The 26,750-nt window shown below is 44.6% G+C and overlaps 1 protein-coding gene across 1 annotated transcript in view; it reads left to right on the top strand.

Annotated features, from left to right (window-relative positions):
- HMGCLL1 (3-hydroxy-3-methylglutaryl-CoA lyase like 1) overlaps positions 1 to 26,750 on the top strand; it is a 203,940-nt gene that overhangs the window by 103,345 nt on the left and 73,845 nt on the right. Inside the window, exon 6 of the mRNA XM_069768019.1 lies at positions 19,371 to 19,519. Coding sequence (XP_069624120.1) covers positions 19,371 to 19,519 — 149 coding nt within the window. The remainder of the gene's footprint in view (positions 1 to 19,370; positions 19,520 to 26,750) is intronic.

Genomic DNA, 26,750 nt, shown 5'->3' on the forward strand with positions numbered 1-26,750 from the left:
GTAAACGGCGCTGCAAGGCCCAAAAACCCCCCTCTAGGTTATCCTATGTAGTGTTTTTCCACAATAGAGCTGGAGACTGGTGGAAAAACACTAATAGGAAATTTGAGAAAAAATGTGCAGCAGGCTGCACTAAGAGCAAAAAAGAACAACTGTGTGAGGCAGTGTGAACCCCCCCTGAGCTGAATACAACCGGGTATATGGCTGCACACAGACTACAGAGTGAGCTGCACACACACACACACACAGAGACCTTGCAGAACGCTGTTAAAACAGCGCTGCAAGGCAAGAGCAAGGTGAACAGTGAAGAACACACAGCGTTTTGCTAAATTAGCCTTTGGAAAGGAAAATAAAGCAATTAGCTAGCTCGACTGGCCCTCAGTTAGAACACAGCGTCCTGTCCCTAACTGAAATCACAGCAGAGTGAGCGCAAAATGGCGGCAGCGCTTTTTTATAGTGCAGAGTGACATCATTTCAGCAGCCAATCCCAGCCTTGCCAGTACTTACATGCCCACCATGCTAAACAGGATGTGCCCACACTTTCATTCATTCCTCATTGGCTGCTGCGTTCAATTTGAATTCTGGGAACTTCCGATTCCGGTATCCGATACGCGGGAAGTATCGGAATTCAGTATCGGAATTCCGATACCGCAAATATCGGCCGATACCCGATACTTGCGGTATCGGAATGCTCAACACTAGTTGCAGCAGATTTGGACTCATGTAGTGGACAATTTGACATTGTCCCAGGAGAAGGCTCAACGTTTCGCTAACCGCAGGCGCTGTGTGGGTCCCCGACTTCGTGTTGGGGATTTGGTTTGGTTGTCGTCTCGTTATATTCCTATGAAAGATTCCTCTCCTAAGTTTAAGCCTCGTTTCATTGGTCCGTATAGGATTTCTGAGGTTCTTAATCCTGTGTCTTTTCGTTTGACCCTTCCAGCTTCTTTTTCCATCCATAATGTATTCCATAGGTCATTGTTGCGGAGATACGTGGCACCTGTGGTTCCATCCGTTGATCCTCCTGCCCCGGTGTTGGTTGAGGGGGAGTTGGAGTATACAGTGGAGAAGATTTTGGATTCTCGTATTTCGAGACGGAAACTCCAGTACCTGGTTAAGTGGAAAGGTTATGGTCAGGAAGATAATTCCTGGGTCTTTGCCTCTGATGTTCATGCTGTCGATCTGGTTCGTGCCTTTCATTCGGCTCATCCTGGTCGGCCTGGGGGCTCTGGTGAGGGTTCGGTGACCCCTCCTCAAGGGGGGGTACTGTTGTGAATTCTGTGGTCAAGCTCCCTCCTGTGGTCATGAGTGGTACTTCGGCTGGTTCTGTCCATGAGCTTCCTCTGGTGGATGTGAGTGGGGCTGCGGCTTCTGAGTTTCCTTCCTCAGGTGACGAGGTTAAGTCGTTAGGTGCTGCTCTATTTAACTCCACCTAGTTCTTTGTTCCTGGCCTCCAGTCAATGTTCCAGTATTGGTCTTGCTCTCTCCTGGATCGTTCTTGTGACCTGCATAAGCTAAGTTCTGCTTGTGTTACTTTTGTTTGCTATTTTTTCTGTCCAGCTTGCTATATTGGTTTGTCTTGCTTGCTGGAAGCTCTGGGACGCAGAGGGAGCACCCCCGTACCATTAGTCGGTGCGGAGGGTCTTTTTGCGCCCTCTGCGTGGTTGTTTGTAGGTTTTTGTGCTGACCGCAAAGCTATCTTTCCTATCCTCGGTCTATTCAGTAAGTCGGACCTCACTTTGCTAAAATCTATTTCATCTCTGTGTTTGTATTTTCATCTTTACTCACAGTCATTATATGTGGGGGGCTGCCTTTTCCTTTGGGGAATTTCTCTGAGGCAAGGTAGGCTTATTTTCTATCTTTAGGGCTAGCTAGTTTCTCAGGCTGTGCCCGAGGCGCCTAGGTCTGGTCAGGAGCGCTCCACGGCTACCTCTAGTGTGGTGTGATAGGATTAGGGATTGCGGTCAGCAGAGTTCCCACGTCTCAGAGCTCGTCCTATGTTATTAGTAACTATCAGGTCATTTTCAGTGCTCTTAACCACCAGGTCCATTGTGGTTCTAAATCACCAGTTCATAACAGTACTGGAGGCCAAAAGTACTAATGCTTCTCAATAGAGGGAAAAGAGAAGTTCTGAGACCATTTTTTTTTCTCTGCACTGTGTTTTGCCTTTCTTTTCCCCTAGACATTTGGGTGGTTCAGGACACAGGTGTAATGATGGACATTAAAGGCCTGTCTTCTTGTGTGGATCATCTCACTGCAAGAGTACAAAATATTCAAGACTTTGTGGTTCAGAATTCTATGTTAGAACCTAGAATTCCTATTCCTGATTTGTTTTCTGGAGATAGAGCTAAGTTTCTGAGTTTTAAAGATAATCGTAAACTATTTCTGGCTTTGAAACCCCGTTCCTCTGGTGACCCAGTTCAACAAGTTAAGATCATTATTTCTTTATTACGTGGCGACCCTCAAGACTGGGCATTTTCCCTTGCGCCAGGAGATCCTGCATTATGTGATATTGATGCGTTTTTTCTGGCGCTCGGATTGCTGTATGAAGAACCTAATTCAGTGGATCAGGCAGAGAAAAATTTGCTGGCTCTGTGTCAGGGTCAGGATGAGGTAGAGATATATTGTCAGAAGTTTAGGAAGTGGTCTGTGCTCACTCAATGGAATGAATGTGCGCTGGCAGCAATTTTCAGAAAGGGTCACTCTGAAGCCCTTAAGGATGTCATGGTGGGATTTCCTATGCCTGCTGGTCTGAATGAGTCTATGTCTTTGGCCATTCAGATCGATCGACGCTTACGTGAGCGTAAAACTGTGCACCATTTGACGGTATTATATGAGCATAAACCTGAACCTATGCAATGTGATAGGACTTTGACCAGAGCTGAACGGCAAGAACACAGACGTCGGAATGGGCTGTGTTTTTACTGTGGTGATTCCACTCATGCTATCTCCGATTGTCCTAAGCGCACTAAACGGTTCGCTAGGTCTGCCACCATTGGTACGGTACAGTCGAAATTTCTTTTGTCCGTTACTTTGATCTGCTCTTTGTCATCCTATTCTGTCATGGCATTTGTGGATTCAGGCGCTGCCCTGAATTTGATGGACTTGGAGTTTGCTAGGCGCTGTGGGTTTTTCTTGGAGCCCTTGCAGTATCCTATTCCATTGAGAGGAATTGATGCTACGCCTTTGGCCAAGAATAAGCCTCAGTACTGGACCCAACTGACCATGTGCATGGCGCCTGTGCATCAGGAGGATATTCGCTTTTTGGTGTTGCATAATCTGCATGATGTGGTCGTGTTGGGGTTGCCATGGCTACAAGTCCATAACCCAGTATTGGATTGGAAATCTTTGTCTGTGTCCAGCTGGGGTTGTCAGGGGGTATATGGTGATGTTCCATTTCTGTCTATTTCATCATCCACCCCTTCTGAGGTCCCAGAGTTCTTGTCGGATTGCCGGGATGTATTTGATGAGCCCAAGTCCAGTGCCCTACCTCCGCATAGGGATTGCGATTGTGCTATAGATTTGATTCCTGGTAGTAAGTTTCCTAAAGGTCGACTGTTTAATTTGTCTGTGCCTGAGCACGCCGCTATGCGGAGTTACGTAAAGGAATCCTTGGAGAAGGGTCATATTCACCCGTCGTCGTCACCATTGGGAGCAGGGTTCCTTTTTGTGGCCAAGAAGGATGGTTCATTGAGACCTTGTATTGATTACCGCCTTCTAAATAAAATCACAGTCAAATTTCAGTACCCCTTGCCGCTGCTATCTGATTTGTTTGCTCGGATTAAGGGGGCTAGTTGGTTCACCAAGATAGATCTTCGTGGTGCGTATAATCTTGTGCGTATTAAACAGGGCGATGAATGGAAAACAGCATTTAATACGCCCGAGGGCCATTTTGAGTACCTGGTTATGCCATTCGGGCTTTCCAATGCTCCATCAGTATTTCAGTCCATTATGCATGACATCTTCCGAGAGTACCTGGATAAATTCCTGATTGTATACTTGGATGATATTTTGGTCTTCTCGGATGATTGGGAGTCTCACGTGAAGCAGGTTAGAATGGTGTTCCAGGTCCTGCGTGCAAATTCTTTGTTTGTGAAGGGGTCAAAGTGTCTCTTTGGTGTTCAGAAGGTTTCATTTTTGGGTTTCATTTTTTCCCCTTCTACTATCGAGATGGACCCTGTTAAAGTTCAGGCCATTTATGATTGGACTCAGCCGACATCTCTGAAGAGTCTGCAAAAGTTCCTGGGCTTTGCTAATTTTTATCGTCGCTTCATCAATAATTTTTCTAGTATTGCTAAACCGTTGACTGATTTGACCAAGAAGGGTGCTGATGTGGTCAATTGGTCTTCTGCTGCTGTGGAAGCTTTTCAGGAGTTGAAGCGTCGTTTTTCTTCTGCCCCTGTGTTGTGCCAGCCAGATGTTTCGCTCCCGTTCCAGGGCGAGGTTGATGCTTCTGAGATTGGAGCAGGGGCTGTTTTGTCGCAAAGAAGTTCTGATGGCTCGGTGATGAAACCATGTGCCTTCTTTTCCAGGAAGTTTTCGCCTGCTGAGCGTAATTATGATGTTGGCAATCGAGAGTTGCTGGCCATGAAGTGGGCATTCGAGGAGTGGCGTCATTGGCTTGAAGGAGCTAAGCATCGCGTGGTGGTCTTGACTGATCACAAGAACTTGACTTATCTCGAGTCTGCCAAACGGTTGAATCCTAGACAGGCTCGTTGGTCGCTGTTTTTCTCCCGTTTTGACTTTGTGGTTTTGTACCTTCCGGGCTCTAAGAATGTGAAGGCGGATGCCCTGTCTAGGAGTTTTGTGCCCGACTCTCCAGGTTTGCCTGAGCCGGCGGATATTCTCAAAGAGGGGGTATTTTTGTCTGCCATCTCCCCTGATTTGCGGCGGGTGCTGCAGAAATTTCAGGCTGATAGACCTGACCGTTGCCCAGCGGAGAAACTGTTTGTCCCTGATAAATGGACGAGTAGAGTCATCTCTGAGGTTCATTGTTCGGTGTTGGCTGGTCATCCTGGAATCTTTGGTACCAGAGATTTGGTGGCTAGATCCTTTTGGTGTCCGTCTCTGTCGCGGGATGTGCGTTCGTTTGTGCAGTCCCGTGGGATTTGTGCTCGGGCTAAGCCCTGCTGTTCTCGTGCCAGTGGGTTGCTTTTGCCCTTGCCGGTCCCGAAGAGGCCCTGGACACATATCTCTATGGATTTTATTTCGGATCTCCCCGTCACTCAAAAGATGTCGGTCATTTGGGTGGTTTGTGATCGCTTCTCTAAGATGGTCCATTTGGTACCCTTGTCTAAGTTGCCTTCCTCCTCTGATTTGGTGCCATTGTTTTTCCAGCATGTGGTTCGTTTACATGGCATTCCGGAGAACATCGTTTCTGACAGAGGTTCTCAGTTTGTTTCGAGGTTTTGGCGAGCCTTTTGTGCTAGGATGGGCATTGATTTGTCTTTTTCCTCGGCTTTCCATCCTCAGACAAATGGCCAAACCGAACGAACCAATCAGACCTTGGAAACATATCTGAGATGCTTTGTTTCTGCTGATCAGGATGATTGGGTGTCCTTTTTGCCTTTGGCTGAGTTCGCCCTTAATAATCGGGCCAGCTCGGCTACTTTGGTTTAGCCGTTTTTCTGCAATTCTGGTTTCCATCCTCGTTTCTCTTCAGGGCAGGTTGAGTCTTCGGACTGTCCTGGTGTGGATACTGTGGTGGATAGGTTGCAGCAGATTTGGACTCATGTAGTGGACAATTTGACATTGTCCCAGGAGAAGGCTCAACGTTTCGCTAACCGCAGGCGCTGTGTGGGTCCCCGACTTCGTGTTGGGGATTTGGTTTGGTTGTCGTCTCGTTATATTCCTATGAAAGATTCCTCTCCTAAGTTTAAGCCTCGTTTCATTGGTCCGTATAGGATTTCTGAGGATTTTAATCCTGTGTCTTTTCGTTTGACCCTTCCAGCTTCTTTTTCCATCCATAATGTATTCCATAGGTCATTGTTGCGGAGGTACGTGGCACCTGTGGTTCCATCCGTTGATCCTCCTGCCCCGGTGTTGGTTGAGGGGGAGTTGGAGTATATAGTGGAGAAGATTTTGGATTCTCGTATTTCGAGACGGAAACTCCAGTACCTGGTTAAGTGGAAAGGTTATGGTCAGGAAGATAATTCCTGGGTCTTTGCCTCTGATGTTCATGCTGTCGATCTGGTTCGTGCCTTTCATTCGGCTCATCCTGGTCGGCCTGGGGACTCTGGTGAGGGTTCGGTGACCCCTCCTCAAGGGGGGGGTACTGTTGTGAATTCTGTGGTCAAGCTCCCTCCTGTGGTCATGAGTGGTACTTCGGCTGGTTCTGTCCATTAGCTTCCTCTGGTGGATGTGAGTGGGGCTGCGGCTTCTGAGTTTCCTTCCTCAGGTGACGAGGTTAAGTCGTTAGGTGCTGCTCTATTTAACTCCACCTAGTTCTTTGTTCCTGGCCTCCAGTCAATGTTCCAGTATTGGTCTTGCTCTCTCCTGGATCGTTCTTGTGACCTGCATAAGCTAAGTTCTGCTTGTGTTACTTTTGTTTGCTATTTTTTCTGTCCAGCTTGCTATATTGGTTTGTCTTGCTTGCTGGAAGCTCTGGGACGCAGAGGGAGCACCTCCGTACCGTTAGTCGGTGCGGAGGGTCTTTTTGCGCCCTCTGCGTGGTTGTTTGTAGGTTTTTGTGCTGACCGCAAAGCTATCTTTCCTATCCTCGGTCTATTCAGTAAGTCGGGCCTCACTTTGCTAAAATCTATTTCATCTCTGTGTTTGTATTTTCATCTTTACTCACAGTCATTATATGTGGGGGGCTGCCTTTTCCTTTGGGGAATTTCTCTGAGGCAAGGTAGGCTTATTTTCTATCTTCAGGGCTAGCTAGTTTCTCAGGCTGTGCCCGAGGCGCCTAGGTCTGGTCAGGAGCGCTCCACGGCTACCTCTAGTGTGGTGTGATAGGATTAGGGATTGCGGTCAGCAGAGTTCCCACGTCTCAGAGCTTGTCCTATGTTATTAGTAACTATCAGGTCATTTTCAGTGCTCTTAACCACCAGGTCCATTGTGGTTCTAAATCACCAGTTCATAACAGCCACCCACGGAGAGGAAAATGTCACATTTAGGGAGGTTAGTAGATGGCAGGAGTAGAAGAAGTCTGGTTTTGGAAAGGTTTAGCTTCAGATAGAGAGCAGACATGATGTTAGAGACTGTGGACAGACAGTCACTGGCGTTCTGTAGGACATCGGGGGTAAGGTCAGGGGATGATGTGTATAATTGTGTGTCATCAGCATAAAGATGGTACTAAAAGCCAAATGGCTGATGGTCTGTGCAATTGGGGCCATGTAGAGGGAGAAGAGAAGGGAGCCAAGGACTGAGCCCTGAGGTACCCCAACAGTGAGAGGAAGAGGAGATGAAGGGGAGCCAGAGAACAGAACACTGAAGGAGTGATCAGAAAGATAGGAGGAGAACCAGTAGAGAGCAGTGTCCTTAATGCCTAGTGACTGGAGCCTAGAGATTAGGAGAGGGTGGTCAACAGTGTCGAAAGCTGCAGAGAGGTCAAGAAGAATGAGCAGAGAGTGGTCACCGTTACATTTTGCTGTCAGAAGGTCATTGGTCACTTTGATGAGTGCAGTGTCTGTCGAATGTAGAGGGCGGAAACCAGACTGTGAAGGGTCTAGGAGGGAATGAGTGGACAGGTAACTGGTAAGGCGGGAGTAGATCAGGCGCTCCAAGAGTTTAGAGATGAAGGGGAGATTGGAGACTGGTCTGTAGTTGTTTGTGCAGGTTGGGTCGAGGTCAGGTTTCTTTAATAAAGGAGTAATGAGAGAGTGTTTGAAGGAGGAGGGGAAATGCCAGAGGAGAGTGAGAGATTAAAGATTGCAGCTAGGGGAGTTGTGATGACTGGAGAGAGAGAGACTGGAGGAGATTATTATTATTATTTATTATTATAGCGCCATTTATTCCATGGCGCTTTACATGTGAGGAGAGGTATACATAATAAAAACAAGTACAATAATCTTGAACAATACAAGTCACAACTGGTACAGGAGGAGAGAGGACCCTGCCTGCGAGGGCTCACAATCTACAAGGGATGGGTGAGGATACAGTAGGTGAGGGTAGAGCTGGCCGTGCAGCGGTTTGGGAATGGGGTCAGTAGTAAATGTAGTAGGATGAGAAGAAGAGAGGAGCTTGGAGATTAAATAGCACACTGACACTACACTACATAACACTGACACTACACTAACATACACATATACACAGATTTAGTGACTAAAAAATGTTAATGGGAGGGCTCCTGTAAGTCTAGTATTCAATTTGTCTATTTGAAAGTGATTTATTTTAAATACTTCCTAGGATAGCTATACTAAAGCTGGTGTAAAGAAAATGTGGAGTAGTTGCCGATGGCAAGCAATCTGGTTGCTGCTTTAATTTCTGTTAAAGGACGAGTTAGGAATCCCTTAAACTGAATCTGTCAGCAGGTTTTTGCTATGTAATCTGATGGCAGCTTGAGATAGGGGCTGAGAGACTGATATCGCACTTAATAGGCTGTTTGCTGCAGTTTTCCAGGTAGTGAATGCTTTATCACCAGGACATTATCAATGAACAGACTAGATCCTTCCTGCTATGTTGTGTGATTCTGCCCCCTCTTTTGAAAGGCATCTCACTTTCAATACACAATGTACATAGAAAGCTGTGACTCAGTGGTGTGGACAGGATTAGCTTTTTGAGCTCTGCTACATCCTACATCTATAAACTCTGATTGTTTCACAGCTGCTGCACCCAGTAAACTAAGCGATAGATCGCTGGATTCAGGGTCTCTTTTCCCATGTCATGCAACATTCAGGTGAGATAGCAAAAACATGGTGACAGATTCCATTTTACTCAAGGCATCTGTGGACAGACTTGACATAAGCCCTTCTACCTAGAAGGTCCTAAGGACTCCTGTTTATACATCCTTCCACTGCTATCAGGGATTTAGCCTGTGCTGCGGGAATTACAGGTTTGAGAAGCTGCTGAATTGACTAGCTGCTGGCCTGCCTATGCAGCATCTATAGTAAAAGATAGAATGTTTAAAAATAATTTTAAAAAAATTAAAAAAATGGTTATACTCACCCGCAGACAGCCGATCTCCTCAGCGGCGTCCGTTCCTATAGATGGTGTGTGTGTGCAGGACCTTCGATGATGTCGCGGTCACGTAAGTGGTCACATGAGCGGTCACGCGACCAATCACAAGGCGGCGACATCATCGCAGGTTCTTCACATACACCATCTATAGGAACGGAAACGGCAACGTGCACCGATGAGAGGCGGGAGGACTCCGGGGCCATCAGAGGGTGAGTATATCACTATTTTTTATTTTAATTCTTTTTTTTTACCAATTACATGGTGCCCAGTCCGTGGGGGGAGAGTCTCCTCTCCTCCACCCTGGGTACCAACCGCACATAATCTGCTTACTTCCCGCGTGGTCTGCACAGCCCCATGCGGAAAGTAAGCAGATCAATGCTTTCCTAGGTGTGCGGAATCCCCGCAATTCCGCAAATTTAATGAACATGTTGCTTTTTTTTCCGCAATACGATTTTTTCGCGGAAAAAAATGCAACATTTGCACAAGAAATGCGGAATACACTGTAAATAATAAGAGGCATATGTAAGCGTTTTTTTCGCGTTTTTATCACGTTTTTATAGCGAAAAAACGCGAAAAAAACGCGAAAAATACTGAACATGTGCACATGGCCTAAAGGTGGCTATTTAATTACCTATAAAACTGTCCCACTTGTTAACCCCTTTAGTGAACACCGCAAAAGAAAGCAAAAAGCGATGGTTTATTATCACACCGTCAAACAAAACGTGGAATAAAATGTGATCAAAAAGATAAATGTTAATAAGAGTGGTATAGCTGAAACCATCATCGACTCCTGCAAAAAAAAACAAGCCACCATAAAGCTCCGTCATCGGAAAAATAAAAAAGTTATAGCTCTCAGAATAAAATGATGCAAAATGTTTTTTTTTACTATAAAATAGTTTTTATTGTGTAAAAGCACCAAAACATGAAAAAAACTGTAGAAATGTGGTATCGCTGCAATCATACTGACCAAAAACCTATAGCTGCCTTATCAATTTTACCACATATGGAATGGCATATAAAAAAAAAAAATCCTTGAATTGCTGGTGTTTGTTCATTCTGCCTCCCAAAAATCAGAATAGAAAGCAACCAAAACATGTCATATGTCTGAAAATGATACCAATAAACACAACAACTCGTCCCGCAAAAAACTAGCCATCATATGACTATCGGCTGAAGTATGGAAAAATTATAGCTCTCAAAATATGGCAATGCAAAAACTAGTTTTTGCAAAAAAGCATCTTTTAGAATGTGACAGCAGCCAAACAGAAAAAACAGATATAAATCTGGTATTGCTGTTATTGCACCGACCCGAAGAATAAAGTTATGTAATCACTTATACAGCAATATTAATGACGTAAAAAATGAATAAAATCAATTCTTTACCTGCTGTTGATTTGTTCATTCTGCCTCCCAAAAATCATAGTAAGGCTTGGCTCACAATTATCCTATACTCTGCGCTGAGCGCTTGCACAGAGCTTTCCGTGTAAATCTCTGAAATACCCGATTCAGATGGAACCCTCGATGGAAGATTTCCTATCATGAGGCAGCTGGAGACACTGTGGACACTGTCTGGCCTATGATCCAGAAGAGTCAGTCTTTTTAGGTGTGCAAAAAGCACAGTCTAAGGCTAGGTTCACATTGCGCTAGGTGAGTCCGTCTAACGGACACGTTTTTAAGTACTGAAAACGCAATATAACGCACATACTAACGCGCCCATAGACTTGCATTGTCTGACGCATCGTGACGCATGCCAAAATTGGCTTGCGTTTGTCACATAACATTTTTTTCTGACAGACCTTGGAACGCGGCTTGCAGCGTTTTTGGGTCCGGCCAAGCTAACGCAATACTAACGGAAGCGTTCATTCTGCCATAGAAGGCTATTGCAAACGCAGCCAGACGCAAATCATGAAAAATTTCCAAATAGAACCACACGTCTTATTAGTGTTTGAGGGTGGTCCATGTGGTCATGTGACAGGAAATCTGATTTCGGCCATTAAAGGAGGACTATCCCACCCACACATTACTCCTGAGGCCTACTGCACGTGACAGAGTCTTGCAAGAGATCACAGGAAATGTAAGTACTGTACATTTCTATATATTATATATCTCTGTATACATCATGGGAGTCTGTATTGTCCGTCGGATGTGTGTGTACTAAAAATGTATTGCTTTGTTGCACGCAGATGTCGGATACTGATGTAAGCAGCAGCAGCAGCAGCAAAAAAAAAAAGAACAACTTTATTGACAGTGACAAACGCAGACAAACGGATACTTCGCTAACGGACATCCAAATGAGAAAAACGCGATCACATGCATTAACGCAAGCGTTACCGTGACTACGATTTTTACACAAATTTGGCTCCTTTTCTGTACATGCGTTTAACGGATTCGTTTAACGCCATTTACTTGACGCAATGTGAACCTAGCCTAAGACAGGTTTGTGCAAATCTGAAAAAAAGGACGTCGCTATACCGTGGTAATTCTGCTGCCTCATAATAGTGAATGCATTCTTCATGGGTTTCATCTGAATCATGTCACTTGGAGGTTTAGATGGAATCCTCAAAGTAAATTCTCAGCGTAGGATAAATGTGATCCCAAACGTTATGTAAAATGCTCCTAATGAAAACTCAATCAACAAAAAAAGTTCCCACTCAGGTCTGTCATCCCTCAATGGAAATATAGTGGCTTCCACATTACTGGTAACACAATAGCATAAAGACTCTGGAAAAGCGAAATGGCTTCTCGTCTATCCAAAAGAAATTCAACAATTTTTGCTCTCACAAATCGAAATACCCCTCTCCCTTCTGAGCCGCACAGTGTGACTAAACCACATTTAGAGTCTACATGTTTAGCATTTCTGTAGCGATGAGAGCCCACCTATTTTACGGGTGCGTGAGCTGGGCACAATGTACTGGTTACGTCAATGTACTGGTCACTACAAAATACTGATCACTACAATGGCAGTTTGCAATTTTCACTACTGCTTGTTTCTGGAAAACGCGGAATCAAAATCATCACTACACCTGTAGATAAATTCACAAAGAGGTATAATTTCCAAAATGGGGTCACTTGAAGGGGATAATGCTCTTCTAGCACTTAGGGGCTCTGTATATGGAGTCAGAAAACTAGTCTAGGAACATCTGTTCTCCAGGAAGCAAAAAGCACTTTGTCATTCCCATGTCTTGCCATATGGCTAGGGCCCCTTTCACACATCAATTTGAAAAACAAACGGATCTGGCGAATGTTGCCGCCGGATCCGTTTTTTTCTCACAGACTTGTATTAGCGACGGATTGCGACAGACAGCCTCACGTTTCATCTGTCATTCGCCGGATCCTTCGAAAATTGTTTGTCCATCGGCTGGAGACAACGGACGTAGTAACGTTTTTTGTGTCCGTCGAAAAAAACGGACAGCGACGGATTCCTTTTTTCTAACTGAGCATGCTCCGATTTTTTTTAGGATCCAATTAGCTGGATCAGCTAGTCAGATCCGGCATCAGTTTTTTCACAATCTGCAACGGATCCGTTTTTTTCAACATTCGACGAATTGTGAATGATAGCAAAAAACTGATGTGTGAAAGCAGCCTTAGCAATAATATACAAACATATATATAGTATATAAAAAATGCCTTTATTATAATATATATGGCAATGGCACCAACACTGTGCCTGTACTTGGAGACAAAATATATATATAAAAGAGAATAAAATTATTAAAATAATATGTATATTCTTTGAGGACGGACTTAATAAAATTGGAATTAAACCATAAGATAAGACACATACCAGCCCTAAAAAAAGAAGCTATCCAAATAACCACCAGTATATATATAAATTACCAGCAGGGGTATTAATTAAATATGTGCAACCACGCAAAGAAAAAAGTGCATAGTGCATATGTGCACAAATAATAGTCATATCTCCATAATGGTAAATCCTGCAAACAAATAGAGACAGGGGTGTGCAAACTTTTATGCAAAAATTACCCAAGCACAACATATGCAGATGTAAAACAAAACAAAAAAGGGGGTGAATATGAAAACACACAGATAACCCAAAAAATGTGTGATATGTGAAAAATATATGTGTAAAAGCAGGATAAATCAGTGATATATATATGGCCACATATGTGGCCACACAAAATAATGATAATGGGAGGTTTATGGCATGTAAAATACAAAGTGGTGGGATATGCCTATGTTTGGAATGGGACACCACAAAAGAACTTATATGCAGTGTATAAATCTATAGGGCTGATGTGTCAAGGGGAGGTAAACCCAAAATAGCAGGATGTGCAGAGAATTAATAATAATACCTGAACACGTCCGTCCCTCCAAGATACAGAGCACCCCGACGCGCGTTTCGGACGCTAACCCTTCGTCAGTTCATCGACACTGCATATAAGTTCTTTTGTGTTGTCCCATTCCAAACATAGACATATCCCACCACTTTGTATTTTACATGCCATAAACCTCCCATTATCATTATTTTGTGTGGCCACATATGTGGCCATATATATATCACTGATTTATCCTGCTTTTACACATATATTTTTCACATATCACACATTTTTTTGGGTTATCTGTGTGTTTTCATATTCACCCCCTTTTTTGTTTTGTTTTACATCTGCATATGTTGTGCTTGGGTAATTTTTGCATAAGTTTGCACATCCCTGTCTCTATTTGATTGCAGGATTTACCATTATGGAGATATGACTATTATTTGTGCACATATGCACTATTCACTTTTTTCTTTGCGTGGTTGCACATATTTAATTAATACCCCTGCTGGTAATTTATATATATACTGGTGGTTATTTGGATAGCTTCTTTTTTAGGGCTGGTATGTGTCTTATCTTATGGTTTAATTCCAATTTTATTAAGTCCGTCCTCAAAGAATATACATATTATTTTAATAATTTTATTCTCTTTTATATATATTTTGTCTCCAAGTACAGGCACAGTGTTGGTGCCATTGCCATATATATTATAATAAAGGCATTTTTTATATACTATTTTGTCCTTTACTTGAGTATCATTATTTTATTTATTTTTTCCTTTATTTCTGGTTCTTTTTGGTGGTTGGTCATTATCTATTCCGAGTGGTTAGCCCCTCATTCTTCTGTGTATGGGCCATACTCCACTTATACATATTACTACTATTCTGTGATGTATATGCATATATTTTCCTTTTTTTAGGTATTGGTGGGTTGGTACTGTACACTTTTTTCAAACATATATATAGCATTTCTATATTCAGCAGAAATTGTGGAACACATTTTGATGCCATTTTTACCCATTTCCCAGTGTGAAGATGTAAAATATGGGGCTAAAACAAAACTTTGGTGGTAAAAATGTAATTATTTTTTCTTCACTGCCCAATGGTTTAAAATTCTGTGACCCACCTGTGGTGTTAATGTGATCACTGCATCCCTAGATGAATTCAGTGAGAGTTGTAGTTTGTAAAATGGTGTCTCACATGGGTGGTTCTGAAATTTCTGAAGTTAATACGTCTAATAAAAAGTCTCTTAGCTGTTAAAAGAAATAGGCTATAATATAATGCTATGATACACTACAGAATTAACAGAACAAGATTGTTATGTATAATTAACACCAGATTTTTAACGATGGCCATATAATACATGCTCTATTTATTGTTTCACTAAAACTATGATAGAAAGTTTCTAGAGCATTCTGTAATGCTCTAGATAAGCCCCCAATGTATCCTGAAAGATGAGAAAAAGAGGTTATATTATACTCACCTGGGGGGGCGGTCCAATCCGATGGGCATTGCGGTCCGGCGCCTCCCATCTTCATAGGATGACGTCCTCTTTTTCTCTTCACACTGTGGCTTTGGCGCAGGGGGACTTTGTCTGCCCTGTTGAGGGCAGAGCAAAGTAATGCAGTGCGCAGGCGCTGGGCCTCTCTGACCTTTCCCGGCGCCTGCGCACTGCAGTACTTTGCTCTGCCCTCAACAGGGCAGACAAAGTACGCCGGAGCCGGAGCCGCAGCGGGAATACAAGAAGAGGACGTCATCAAAAGAAGATAGGAGGCCTCGGACCGCGACGCCCATCGGACCGGACCACAGCGGGAACGCCCCTGGGTGAGTATAATCTTACCTCTTTTTCTCATCTTTCAGGATACATCGGGGGGCTTATCTAGAGCATTACAGAATGCTGTAGATAAGCCCCTGATGCTGCTGGGCTTAGCTAATCTTCGATTTTGGGGGTGACAGGTTCACTTTAAGCAGATGTAGTTTAACACTAGTTTCAAGTTTTGAGAAGTAAACAAAATGTGTATTCACTGACAAAATACAGAGGTGACACCAAAAAATTACACACCTTTTAAAGGGATCTTTCTAACATTGCTTTATTTTTACAAAACACACTAAAGGCATATTTATTGGTAACATTATTATTATTATTATTATTATTATTATTATTATTTTTAGACTAACCCTAGAATAACAGTTTCTTTTTTGTACCTTTGTCTTATTTCATCTCTATCTGCCCCCCTGTGCATCCAGCTTCAAATAGCTGAATGGCCTATTTTTATATGGCTAACATTACATTTCCCAGCAGCACCCTGCTTCTCATCAGTGCTTCAGACCCCTCCCTTTGTCTACCATGTTAGTGGCTAACCCCCATCTCTTTGAGTTGATGACTCAGCTTCATCCACCATAGATATTTTGCATATTATCAATCTGTGTAGAATTCAGCTTATTCTTCGTCTGCACTGTCTGCTCCTGTACAAAACTCTGCCAGTCAGATTTTATCCTCTGCCATCTACATCAGTGTGGCTTTACATAATTGCTATGTTTGCTAGTTTTCAACTGTTCTGCAATCCTCTACAGCAGAATTTATGCTAACTAGGTTCAGCAGAGTTGACATAAGGAAATCTGAGCAGTGTTTGATGCCTGTAGCAGATAGCTCAGTGATGTGAAGCTGCAAATGCCCCTCTGTTGATACATATGGCAGAGGATTGCATATGACAGATTACATTTGAGTTATATTGCACAAATGAATACATACATCTGAACATTATTATAATAACTCTTTAGATTTCTAGATTAAAAAAATATTGACTTAAAGAAGTTGCATAAGAGTAGGAAAACTAAGCTATTCTTTTATTTTTTTAAAAAATAGCAGTATTATTATTATTATTATTATTGTCCATCAGTCATATCTAGCTTTGCAGTTCAGTTTTGCTCACTTAAAGTGAAACTGAAGTTTAGGTGACTTTTCAGAATAAGTAGATACTTGCATAAATAAGGAATAACAGTATTTATAGCAATTACATGAAATTACATTTTCCACCAGTCGTCCCATCTCCAGGCTCACAAAATTTGAGTCCTCTCTAAGGCTAAGCTCACATTTGCACTCGGGGACTTTGCGGAGGGCTGTGTACATCCTCCGTTAAGCCCGCCTACTTCTGCATAATTCTGCATGTGCATCGCTCCCCAAGGGCCGTGGAATACTCGGTACCGGGTCCGGTCGGCTCAAAGGGGGATGTCACGGTGGCTGACCCGGTCCGTGGCCCTGGGAAGTCCATATAAAAGGGAAAGGTCTTTAAAGGGATAAAGTTTATGTTCGTGACGCCACCTGTGGTATGCAGTCAGGGTGACCGACGCTGCTTTAAGGGGTCCGCTGGGGTCATGTTATGGCAGCTAGATGGTATACTTTCCCACAGGTGAAGTATATCCCCAGGGCTTCCCAGTATGTAGATGGTGCTATGGTAAATGGCGCGGTGATGAACGAGGACACAAGGTTGCAGTCTCTTTACCTTTACTGAAGACTTCAGCATCACGTGGGGCAGCCGATTACAGTCATGAATATGCAGCTCCACCTCCCATAGGGGTGGAGCTGCATATTCATTACTGTAAATGAGCGGCCCCACGTGACCGCTCATACAGTAGAAGGTGCGGCCAGGACAGGAAGCAGTGACAGCCAACGAGGGAGCTGGGTGAGTATTTTCAGAACAGCGGGGGGGCGCACAGGGGGTGGGGACATGGAGCTTTATTTTAAACACGAAAACCCCCCAAAAAAATGGATTATTCATATCTTCTTTACAGCAAACGCTGCTGCACAGAAGATATGAATCACGGCTTCAGCGCGATGCAGGGGACAGCGCTAAACTTTAGCGCTGTCTCCTGCACGGTGCGTGTGGTACCCAGTGGGCACACGGGCGGCACACGTGTGCCGCACGTGTGGTGCACGTGTGCCACACTGATGTGCCACAGAAACACAGGGGCACATGGACACGGATAATTCCGGTACCGATTTTTTCCGGTACCAGAATTATCTGAACGTGTGGGACTGCCCTAAAATGGTATCACTTGTGGCGATTTCCCTATATATAGGACCCCCAAATTCACTTCAAAATTGGATAAGTCCCTAAAAAGATACATTTTGTAAATTTCCTTGAAAAAAATTTAAATTGTTGCTACATTTTTAAACCTCCTAAAATGCTAACAAAATCAAATAACATTTTGCAAATGGTGCTGATGTAAAGCAGACGTGTGGGAAATGTTATTTATTAATGGTTTGCTGTGGTATGACTATCGGGATTAAAGGGATAATCATTCAAAGTTAGAAAATTGCTAATTTTTTAACATTTTTTTCACATTTCTGATATTTTTTATAAATAAACACAAAGCATATCAACCTAAATTTACCATTATCATAAAGTATAATGTGTCATGAAAAAACAATCTAAAAAATCACTGGGCTTTGTTGAAACGTTCCAGAGTTGTTACCACATAAAGTAACACTGGTCAGATTTAAAAAATTTGGCTCCGTCACTAAGGGGTTAAGTAATAACACTAGTGATAATTAGGGTTGAGCGAAACGTGTCGGCCATTTTCAGAAGTCGCCGACTTTTGGCAAAGTCGGGTTTCATGAAACCCGACCCGACCCCTGTGTGGGGTCGGCCATGAGGTCGGCGTTCTTCTGAATCTGGTATCGAAATTCCGATGCCGAGTTCCGATATGTTTGCAATATCGGAAATCGGTATCGGAATCCATATTTAAGTGTAAAATAAAGAATTAAAATAAAAAATATTGCTATACTTACCCTCTGACGCGCCCTGGTACTAACCGGGAACCTTCCTTCCTTCGAATCAGCGCGTGAAGGACCTTAGATGACGTCGCGGCTTGTGATTGGTCGCGCGACCGCCCATGTGACCGCTCACGCGACCAATCACAAGCCGCGACGTCACCGAAGGTCCTTCAAGCGCTGATTCTTAGGAAGGAAGGCTGCCGGAAAGAAGCAGGGCGCATCCGAGGGTGAGTATATTCCTATTAGGTATATAGCAGGGTGCGTCTGAGGGTGAGTATATACCTAATTGGAATATACTCACCCTCGGACGCACCCTGCTTCTTTCCGGCAGCCTTCCTTCCTAAGAATCAGCGCTTGAAGGACCTTCGGTGACGTCGCGGCTTGTGATTGGTCGCGTGAGCGGTCACATGGGCGGTCGCGCGACAAATCACAAGCCGCGACGTCATCTAAGGTCCTTCACGCGCTGATTCTAAGGAAGGAAGGCTGCCGGTTAGTACCAGGGCGCGTCAGAGGGTAAGTATAGCAATATTTTTTATTTTAATTCTTTATTTTACACTTAAATATGGATCCCAGGGCCTGAGGGAGAGTTTCCTCTCCTTCAGACCATGGGAACCATAGTATCCCATTGCACTGCATTGGGTTTCGTGTTTCGGCCGACCCCGACCCCGACTTTTCTATAGGATCGGCCGATTTCACTCGACCCGACTTTTGAGAAAGTCGGGATTCGTGAAACCCGACCCTATTCTATAAAAGTAAAAGTCGCTCAACCCTAGTGATAATCACCAAAAGTTCACACACATCTAAACATATTAACACACACCCCAGAATAATTTGTAGGGTCAGTCTATTAATCCTCTGTTTTAAAAAAAATTATACAATTATGAAATTTACAGTACAAAATATGAGCAAACATATTTTTTCATTATACTTCATAGCCTTAGCTCTCTAATATCTAGGGCTTCCCTTCTACTAAGCAGTCCTTTCCTAACAGCCCCAAAATGCTGCATACATTTTACAAAATAGTCTATCCTTACCTCCCGTACTGACATTGCTCTTCATGTCTGACCCCTATGTCCACTGTATTGGGTACAGCGGTCACATGACATTGTTTAAGTGAAGAGACCAATAAGGAAAATGGTAGAAAATCTCTTTCAGTGAATTTTAAGTATTTAGTTATTTATTGTATTTTAATTTGTTTTCCAGATTGCTGCTGGAGCTAAAGAAGTATCTGTATTTGGAGCAGCATCAGAGACATTTAGTGAGAAGAACATTAATTGTTCTATTGAGGAAAGCATGGGAAGATTTGAAGACGTCATAAAGTCTGCACATAGCTTACAAGTCCCAGTACGCGGGTATTTGCAATTTTGCTTAAACTGTTTTTTTATTCATAAATAGAGCTGGGCGAACCATCGATGTTCGGGTCTTGCAGGTTAGCCCAAATGTTGTAAAGAAATGCGGATTGTGTACCATAATGGTACCCGAACCTGAACCAGGCCACCATTCAAATGAATGGAGTACCTGAACATCGGGTGTTTCCCACTGTGTCATCTGAGTGACAGCACAAGAAACACCGGCTCTGATTGGCGGTAAGTTCGGAAAGTTTCACTGCTATCACCCACTATCTGTTCAAACATGGAATTCCAAATGTCAATTTTTGAGATTGAGACAGAAATTCTCATCTATTAAAGATTTTGAAGAAAAAGCTAAGGACCTGGAGTATAGGTTTGGTAAACGGGGCTATCTTGGCAAAGTTTTAGATTCAGCATACCATCATGCCAGAACACCTAATAGATCATCCCTGTTAGTATCAAAGACGAAAGATGAATATAGTGGCCTTATACATCTTTTGGGATAATCCATCTAAAGAGCTTATGGATGTTTTGACAACTTATTGGGAAGGTTTTGAGACTAGATCCTGATTTAAAGGACCTATTGCCAACAAAGGTGTAAGTAACTTATTAGAGAGCTCGCAATCTAAGGGATCTATTAGTCCACAGTTATTTACAACTAAAAATAGAAAACAACACATAGCTTAATAGAGCGGTTATAGTTGGTACGGTTATAGGATGTTTCGCCCCCAGCAGTTCGCCCCCAGCAGTTTGCCCCTGGGTACATTTCGCCCCCACACATTTCATCCCCAGCATTTGGCCCCAGGATGTTTTGCCCCCGCACATTTCACCCCTGCACATTTCGCACCCAGAAGTGCACCTCCGGAAAAAAAACGCAAAAAATCCGCGCAAAAAAAACGCTTAAAAAACGCATACATATGCATGCCATCATTTAGGCTATGTGCACACGTTCAGGATGTTTTGCATTTTTTCACTATAAAAACACGATAAAAACTCCTTAAAAATGCATACATATGCATCCCATCATTTATAATGCATTCTGCAATTTTTGTGCATATGTTACATTTTTTTCCGCGAAAAAAACGCATTGTGGTAAAAAAACGCAGCATGTTCATTAATTTTGCTTTTTTTTTGCGTTTTTAGTGCTATATAATGCATTGGGAAAGCTCTGGAAAAAAAGTGGTAAAAACACGAGAAAAATGCGAAAAAATGCATGTGGATTTCTTGCATGAAATCCTGACGTGTGCACATAGCCTTATAATGCATTCTGCAATTTTTGTGCATATGTTGCATTTTTTTCTGCAAAAAAAATGCATTGCGGTAAAAAACTCAGCATGTTCATTAATATTGCGGATTTTTTGCGGATTTCCCATTCTATTTTTGCATTGGTAACCTCCAGAAAAAAACGCAAAAAATCCACGGAAAAAAACGCGAGAAAAACGTGAAAAAAGCGCATGCGGATTTCTTGCAGAAAATGTCCAGTTTTATTCAGGAAATTTCTGAAAGTAATCCTGACGTGTGCACATAGCCTAAAACGTTTTTGTGTTACAAGTCATAACACGAAAAAATAAACGGATTGAAAAAATGTAGTGTGAATGAGGCCTGATTTAGGTGGGGAATGCAAAGCACTCTAAAATCAAAACATTTTGTGAACTTTTACCTGACCCAGCACTGACCTGCTTGCTGCAGCTGCGACAGGTAAGTATGTCATGTTTTTTTTGTTCTAAAGTGATAATACTCCTTCAATGCCAGCCAGAGGAGACACTGAGTGAGCTGCTGAAGAGGCAGCCACAGGAATCCCCAGCAATTGGGGTCCTGTACATTTTACCCCCAGGTATGTTCAGCCCTAGATGTTTTGTTCCCTGCATGTTGACCCCAAAAGTTGAGGGTGAAACATCTGGGGCCAAAATGTTAGGGGCAAAACATCAGATGGTGACACATCCAGGGACAAAATGCTGTAGGAGAAACATTCGTGGACAAAACATCTGGGGGCGAACTGCTGGGGGCGAACTGCTGGGAGAGAAACATTGATGATGGACGGGAATGAACTGCTGGGGGTGAACTGCCAGGTGCGAAACATCCAGGGGCAAACTGTCGGGGGCGAAGTGGGCGAACTGCTGGGGGCAAACTGCTGGGGGCGAAATGTGCGGGCGTGAAATGTGCGGGGGCGAAACATCCTGGGGGCCAAATGCTGGGGATGAAATGTTCGGGGGCAAAATGTACCCAAGGGCGAACTGCTAGGGGCAAATTGTTGGGGGCAAAATGTGCGGGGGTGAAATGTGCAGGGGAGAAACATCCTGGGGGCCAAATGCTGGGGACGAAATGTTCGGGGGCGAAATGTACTCAGGGGCGAACTGCTGGGGGCGAACTGCTGGGAGTGAAACATCCAAATCCCAGTTGGTACTTATAGGTGTGGGTCTTGCAGAGCATGCAAATTTGTAGAGAAAAAAGCAAGTTTGAAAGTGTAAGATCTTCCAGAATAGGAAATTCATTAATTGTAAAATAGAACAGATTATTTACATTGCAAAATGCCCATGTCCAAAAAGTTACATTCGAAAGACGATTTGTGAATTTAGAAAAACAATGCTTAAACATGTTGACAACATTCCGAGGAATTAGGATATTACCATCTATAGACATATGTGGATGGTGCCTGGTCGGAATATTACGGTAAATTGATTAGGTTCCAGGAGATAGAAAAAAATCAGAGCATCTCCAAGAGGAGGAGATTTTGACAACAGAGTCTTAAGAACAAAAGCAGAATGGATATTCAGGTCGAATATGGTTACCCCTTTAAGTCTCAATGAGTCCATCTCATATACATCCTTCATCCATGTCACGATTCCCCTGACCGCTGTCACCAATTGGTCAGGATTCCCACCGTGACCGTCACCCCTACGTCACGGATTGAGGTGACTTTAGGCCAACAGACGGCTATCACATGTGCAGGGGGCTTATCTTAGTTATCCCTCCACTCCACGATGTGATGAAAAAACCACACACAAGGCTATTGACCTCTTAGCTTACAGCAGGGGCTTATTCTAGGTATCCCACTGCTTTTCTATATACCACGAACTGCAGGGATTTATGTATATCCCGCTTACAGTTCCACTTAACACTTGCAGCTCTCTGGCGCCCCCCTTACTCTCAGGTCAGATTAGGTACTGCACCCTGGGTAATTATTCGCCAGACAGACTGCCTGCTATGTACTGGCTATTGGGCACGCTGCAGCGACGCGATAACTACTCCCACTCAGGTAGGAACAATAATTATTAATGCCGCAGTCACTACAGCATCCCTCAACAGTCGGCACACATATCGCTGCCACCAGCTTCGATTAAACGGGTCCGAAGCTAACCCAACACAACAGTAACAGTAGCGTATTTCCCTTCAGAAGACAGGGTAAGTTTAGAGCAGGATGAACGAACTAATATATAATAGTATATCCCATTGAAATTAATTAGGCAGTGCTTTATCAAAAATATTTTATAAAGAAGTTACAAATGAGACAATTGCAAATATGTACATGGGTAATTATAATATAAAGGGAATAAAAGAGAAAAGATAACACTCACATGTTAAAAGCATTGCAGGCAATCAGGCTAGGGCAGTTTCCATATATCCCAGTCCATGGGATGCTGCTGGCTTCAGGAGAAGACAAGAAGTCAGGAAGAAAAAATCCAGCAGAAGGACAGCTGGGGATGTGTGCAGCCAGTTATACTTTCAAGGCTGTGACATCACAGAAAGGCTGGCTTATCCAGACCCTCCTCTCTCTACATTCTGAGTACTTCAATCTTAAATTTATCTACTTGCTATAACTTTGCTACAAAACATGACAGAGTCAGACTCAACCTATCATTCATCTCGGATTAACGTGAGCATTCTAATGAGATCAAATATGTCCTAACTGGGATACATATTTACAGAGAAATCCCTACTTCTTTACCAGATGGAGTTAGAAGCCCGAGTGTCATGGGATGTGTAGATACACCGAGTGAGACTAAGAATATATATTTTCGTATTTCTAGCTTAAATCGTTTGCCTAATATCTAACAAAAACTAAACAAAGAATCTTTCATGGATCCTTGAAGTTTCTACTTCACGTATAGCTGAACAAGAGCTTACACAGGAAATGCCAGTCGTAAATTCCATTTGGCAATAAAACCTCTCTTCCCCCATACTCTCAGAGAAGGAAAGCCAGGAATTTGCAGCTCAAACTGTGGCAGTATCACTCCAAGAAGGGGGGCTTAGCCCACGCAGGCTAGCAAGAGAACTACTTATGATATTTCATACCATATCGTGACACCTCCCCCTTTTGGTGTGCGCTAGGGAGGTAGAACCCGACGGTATGCCTCCATGGGCACCTCAGTAGGTTCACCCTGGCGGGCCAACCCATCACCATTGCCATGCTCTGGCTCCATGGTGCCTTCGCCTACCCGGTTTCCCAGGTAGTGAACCTCACTCATGCCCATCTGGCACCTTCCCGGCTTGATAGTCAGGCCTGCTTGGTGAATTCGCCTGAACACCTCCTCGAGATGCTGCAGGTGTTCCTTCCAGGAGGAACTGAAGATGGCAATGTCATCCAAGTACGCCACAGCGTACTTCTCCAGTCCCTGAAGCAGGAGGTTGACCATCCGCTGGAAAGTGGCAGGGGCATTCTTCATGCCGAAGGGCATGACCGTGGACTCGTACAGTCCAAAGGGTGTGATAAAGGCGGACTTCTCCTGTGCCTCAGGGCTCAGGGGAATCTGCCAGTATCCTCGACTCAGATCCATTATTGTTAGGTAATTTGCGCCCGCTAACTTCTCAAGCAGCTCCTCGATGTGCGGCATGGGGTGCGCGTCAGAGGCTGTAATGGCGTTGAGCCCCCTGTAGTCCACGCAGAACCGGGTGGTCCGGTCCTTCTTTGGCACGAGAACTACAGGTGAGGCCCACGCACTCTTTGACCGTCGAATCACCCCCAGCTGTAACATCTCATCGATCTCTTGGCGCATAATCTGCTGCACCTGGTCAGAGATTCGATAGGGTGTTCGCCGTAGTGGGGCGTGATTCCCGGTGTCCACCTCGTGGACGGCTAACTCAGTCCTCCCAGGTCGGTTGGAGAACACGACCCGGAAAGGTTCCAGGGTGGTTTGCAACTGCACCCGCTGGGGTTCAGTTAACGAGGCGCTTACCTCCACATCCTCGATGGACCCATTGGCCTTGGCTTGGGCCAGCAAGTCCAGGAGGGTGTCTTCCTCACCGTCTTCGGGCAAGCTGCAGACCGGTAGGACGAAAGGTTCAAGTTCGTGATGAGCCTTCATCATGTTGACGTGAAAGGCCTTTCGCCTACCCCGAGCGTGGTCAAGCGTGACCACATAAGTGACCGGGTTGAGCTGTTGGTGGACGACGTACGGGCCCTCCCAGGCGGCCTGAAGCTTATCCGTTGGTACGGGGACCAGCACCCACACCTTTTGACCCACGTGGTAGGTCCGCTCACGGGCTTTCTGGTAGTACCAGTGCTTCTGATCAGCCTGAGCCTGCGTCATGTTGTCATGCACCAACTGCGTCAAGGTCTGCATCTTGTCACGGAAGCGCATGACATACTCCACTATGGAAACTTCAGAAGGGTTCGGCTCCTCTTCCCAGGATTCTCTTACCAACCCAAGGGGTCCCCGAACTCGCCTGCCGTACAGGAGCTCGAAGGGGGAGAACCCCGTCGAGGCCTGCGGAACCTCTCGGTAAGCGAACAGCAGGTGTGGGAGGTACCGCTCCCAGTCACGCCCTTGAGTCTCAACCAGCATGCGCAGCATCTGTTTGAGGGTACCATTGAAGCGTTCACACAGGCCATTGGTCTGTGGGTGATACGCACTCGATACCAGGTGCTTCACCTGCATTCTCTTACAGAGAGCCTCCATTAGGCGAGACATAAATTGGGTCCCTTGATCAGTAAGCATTTCCCTGGGAAACGCTACACGTGAAAAGATGGCCAACAGGGCATCTGCCACCTTATCTGCCCTAGTTGAGGACAGAGCTACTGCCTCTGGGTACCGGGTAGCGTAGTCTACCACAGTAAGGATGTATTGCTTTCCAGAGCTGCTGGGGACGGCCAGCGGGCCCACAATGTCCACCGCGATCCTCTGGAAAGGCTCCTCTATCACTGGCAAAGGGATTAGGGGTGCCTTAAGAGCAGGCCCCGCTTTCCCCACCCTTTGACAGGTGACACAGGAGCGGCAGTAGTTTGACACATCTGTCCCCATCTTAGGCCAATAGAAGTGTTGAGACAGCCGGGCCTTAGTTTTGCTGATCCCCAAGTGTCCAGCTAGCGGGATCTCATGGGCAATCCGCAACAACTCACCCCGGAATTGCTGCGGGACGACCAGCTGTCTTTCCCTTAACCACTCCTTTTGTGATTCTCCGGGTACTGTCTCCCGGTACAACCTTCCTTGTTCCCAGAACACCTTCTCCTTATCAGTCTCGAAGAAGCGCGTCCCGGCGAGTTGTCTCAAACTCTCTAGGCTCGCATCTGTGTGCAGAGCGGCCTGAAACTCCTGGCTAGGGGAAGCCAGAAGCGATGTCAGGGTCCCTTCCCCACGGGAACCCTCTTGGACCTGCTCTGGGTCCACCTCTGGTTCAGTCACAGTGATGACTGAGGAGGGTCCGGAAGGCAGACAGTTATCTGCGTTCCGGGCACTCTGACTGCGGGTGACAGCAGCTACGTAGGCTGTCTCCCCGGGGGTTTCTACAGGCCCATCAGCCGGCGCTGCTATGGGCTCTACCTCCCCATCCACCCCCAACACTTCAGGGGCAGTGCTACTTATGGGCCAGTTACCTTCCTCGGTGGCACTGGTCACTTTCATGGCATCATCTTCCTCACGGTTCCCATGCATCTCCCCATTTCCTGTAGCACCGACACTTGCCCCTGTTAGGGGTTCCTCAGCCGTCTCACTACGCAGAGCGACGTGGCTGGGCACGCCTGTACCTATGGACACATTAACCTTCACAAAAAAATCATTATCAGGTTCAGCTGGCACAGGTACAACATTTTCACCATCAATCCTAGGGAAAAAATGGTTATTAGATGCATCATTACAAGATAAAGCATGGTCAGGTAACACATGCGATTTCCCATCATCATCATCATCATCATCAGGGTTAACTTTATCCGCATTAGTAGATTGGGGAGGGGTGTCAGGAACGTAGTATGCAAACATCCTCCCCAAATCAGTCCCCAACAAAACATCAGTGGGCAAAT

This window comes from Ranitomeya imitator, chromosome 5, assembly GCF_032444005.1.
Source record: "Ranitomeya imitator isolate aRanImi1 chromosome 5, aRanImi1.pri, whole genome shotgun sequence".
In the NCBI taxonomy this organism is placed as follows: domain Eukaryota; kingdom Metazoa; phylum Chordata; class Amphibia; order Anura; family Dendrobatidae; genus Ranitomeya; species Ranitomeya imitator.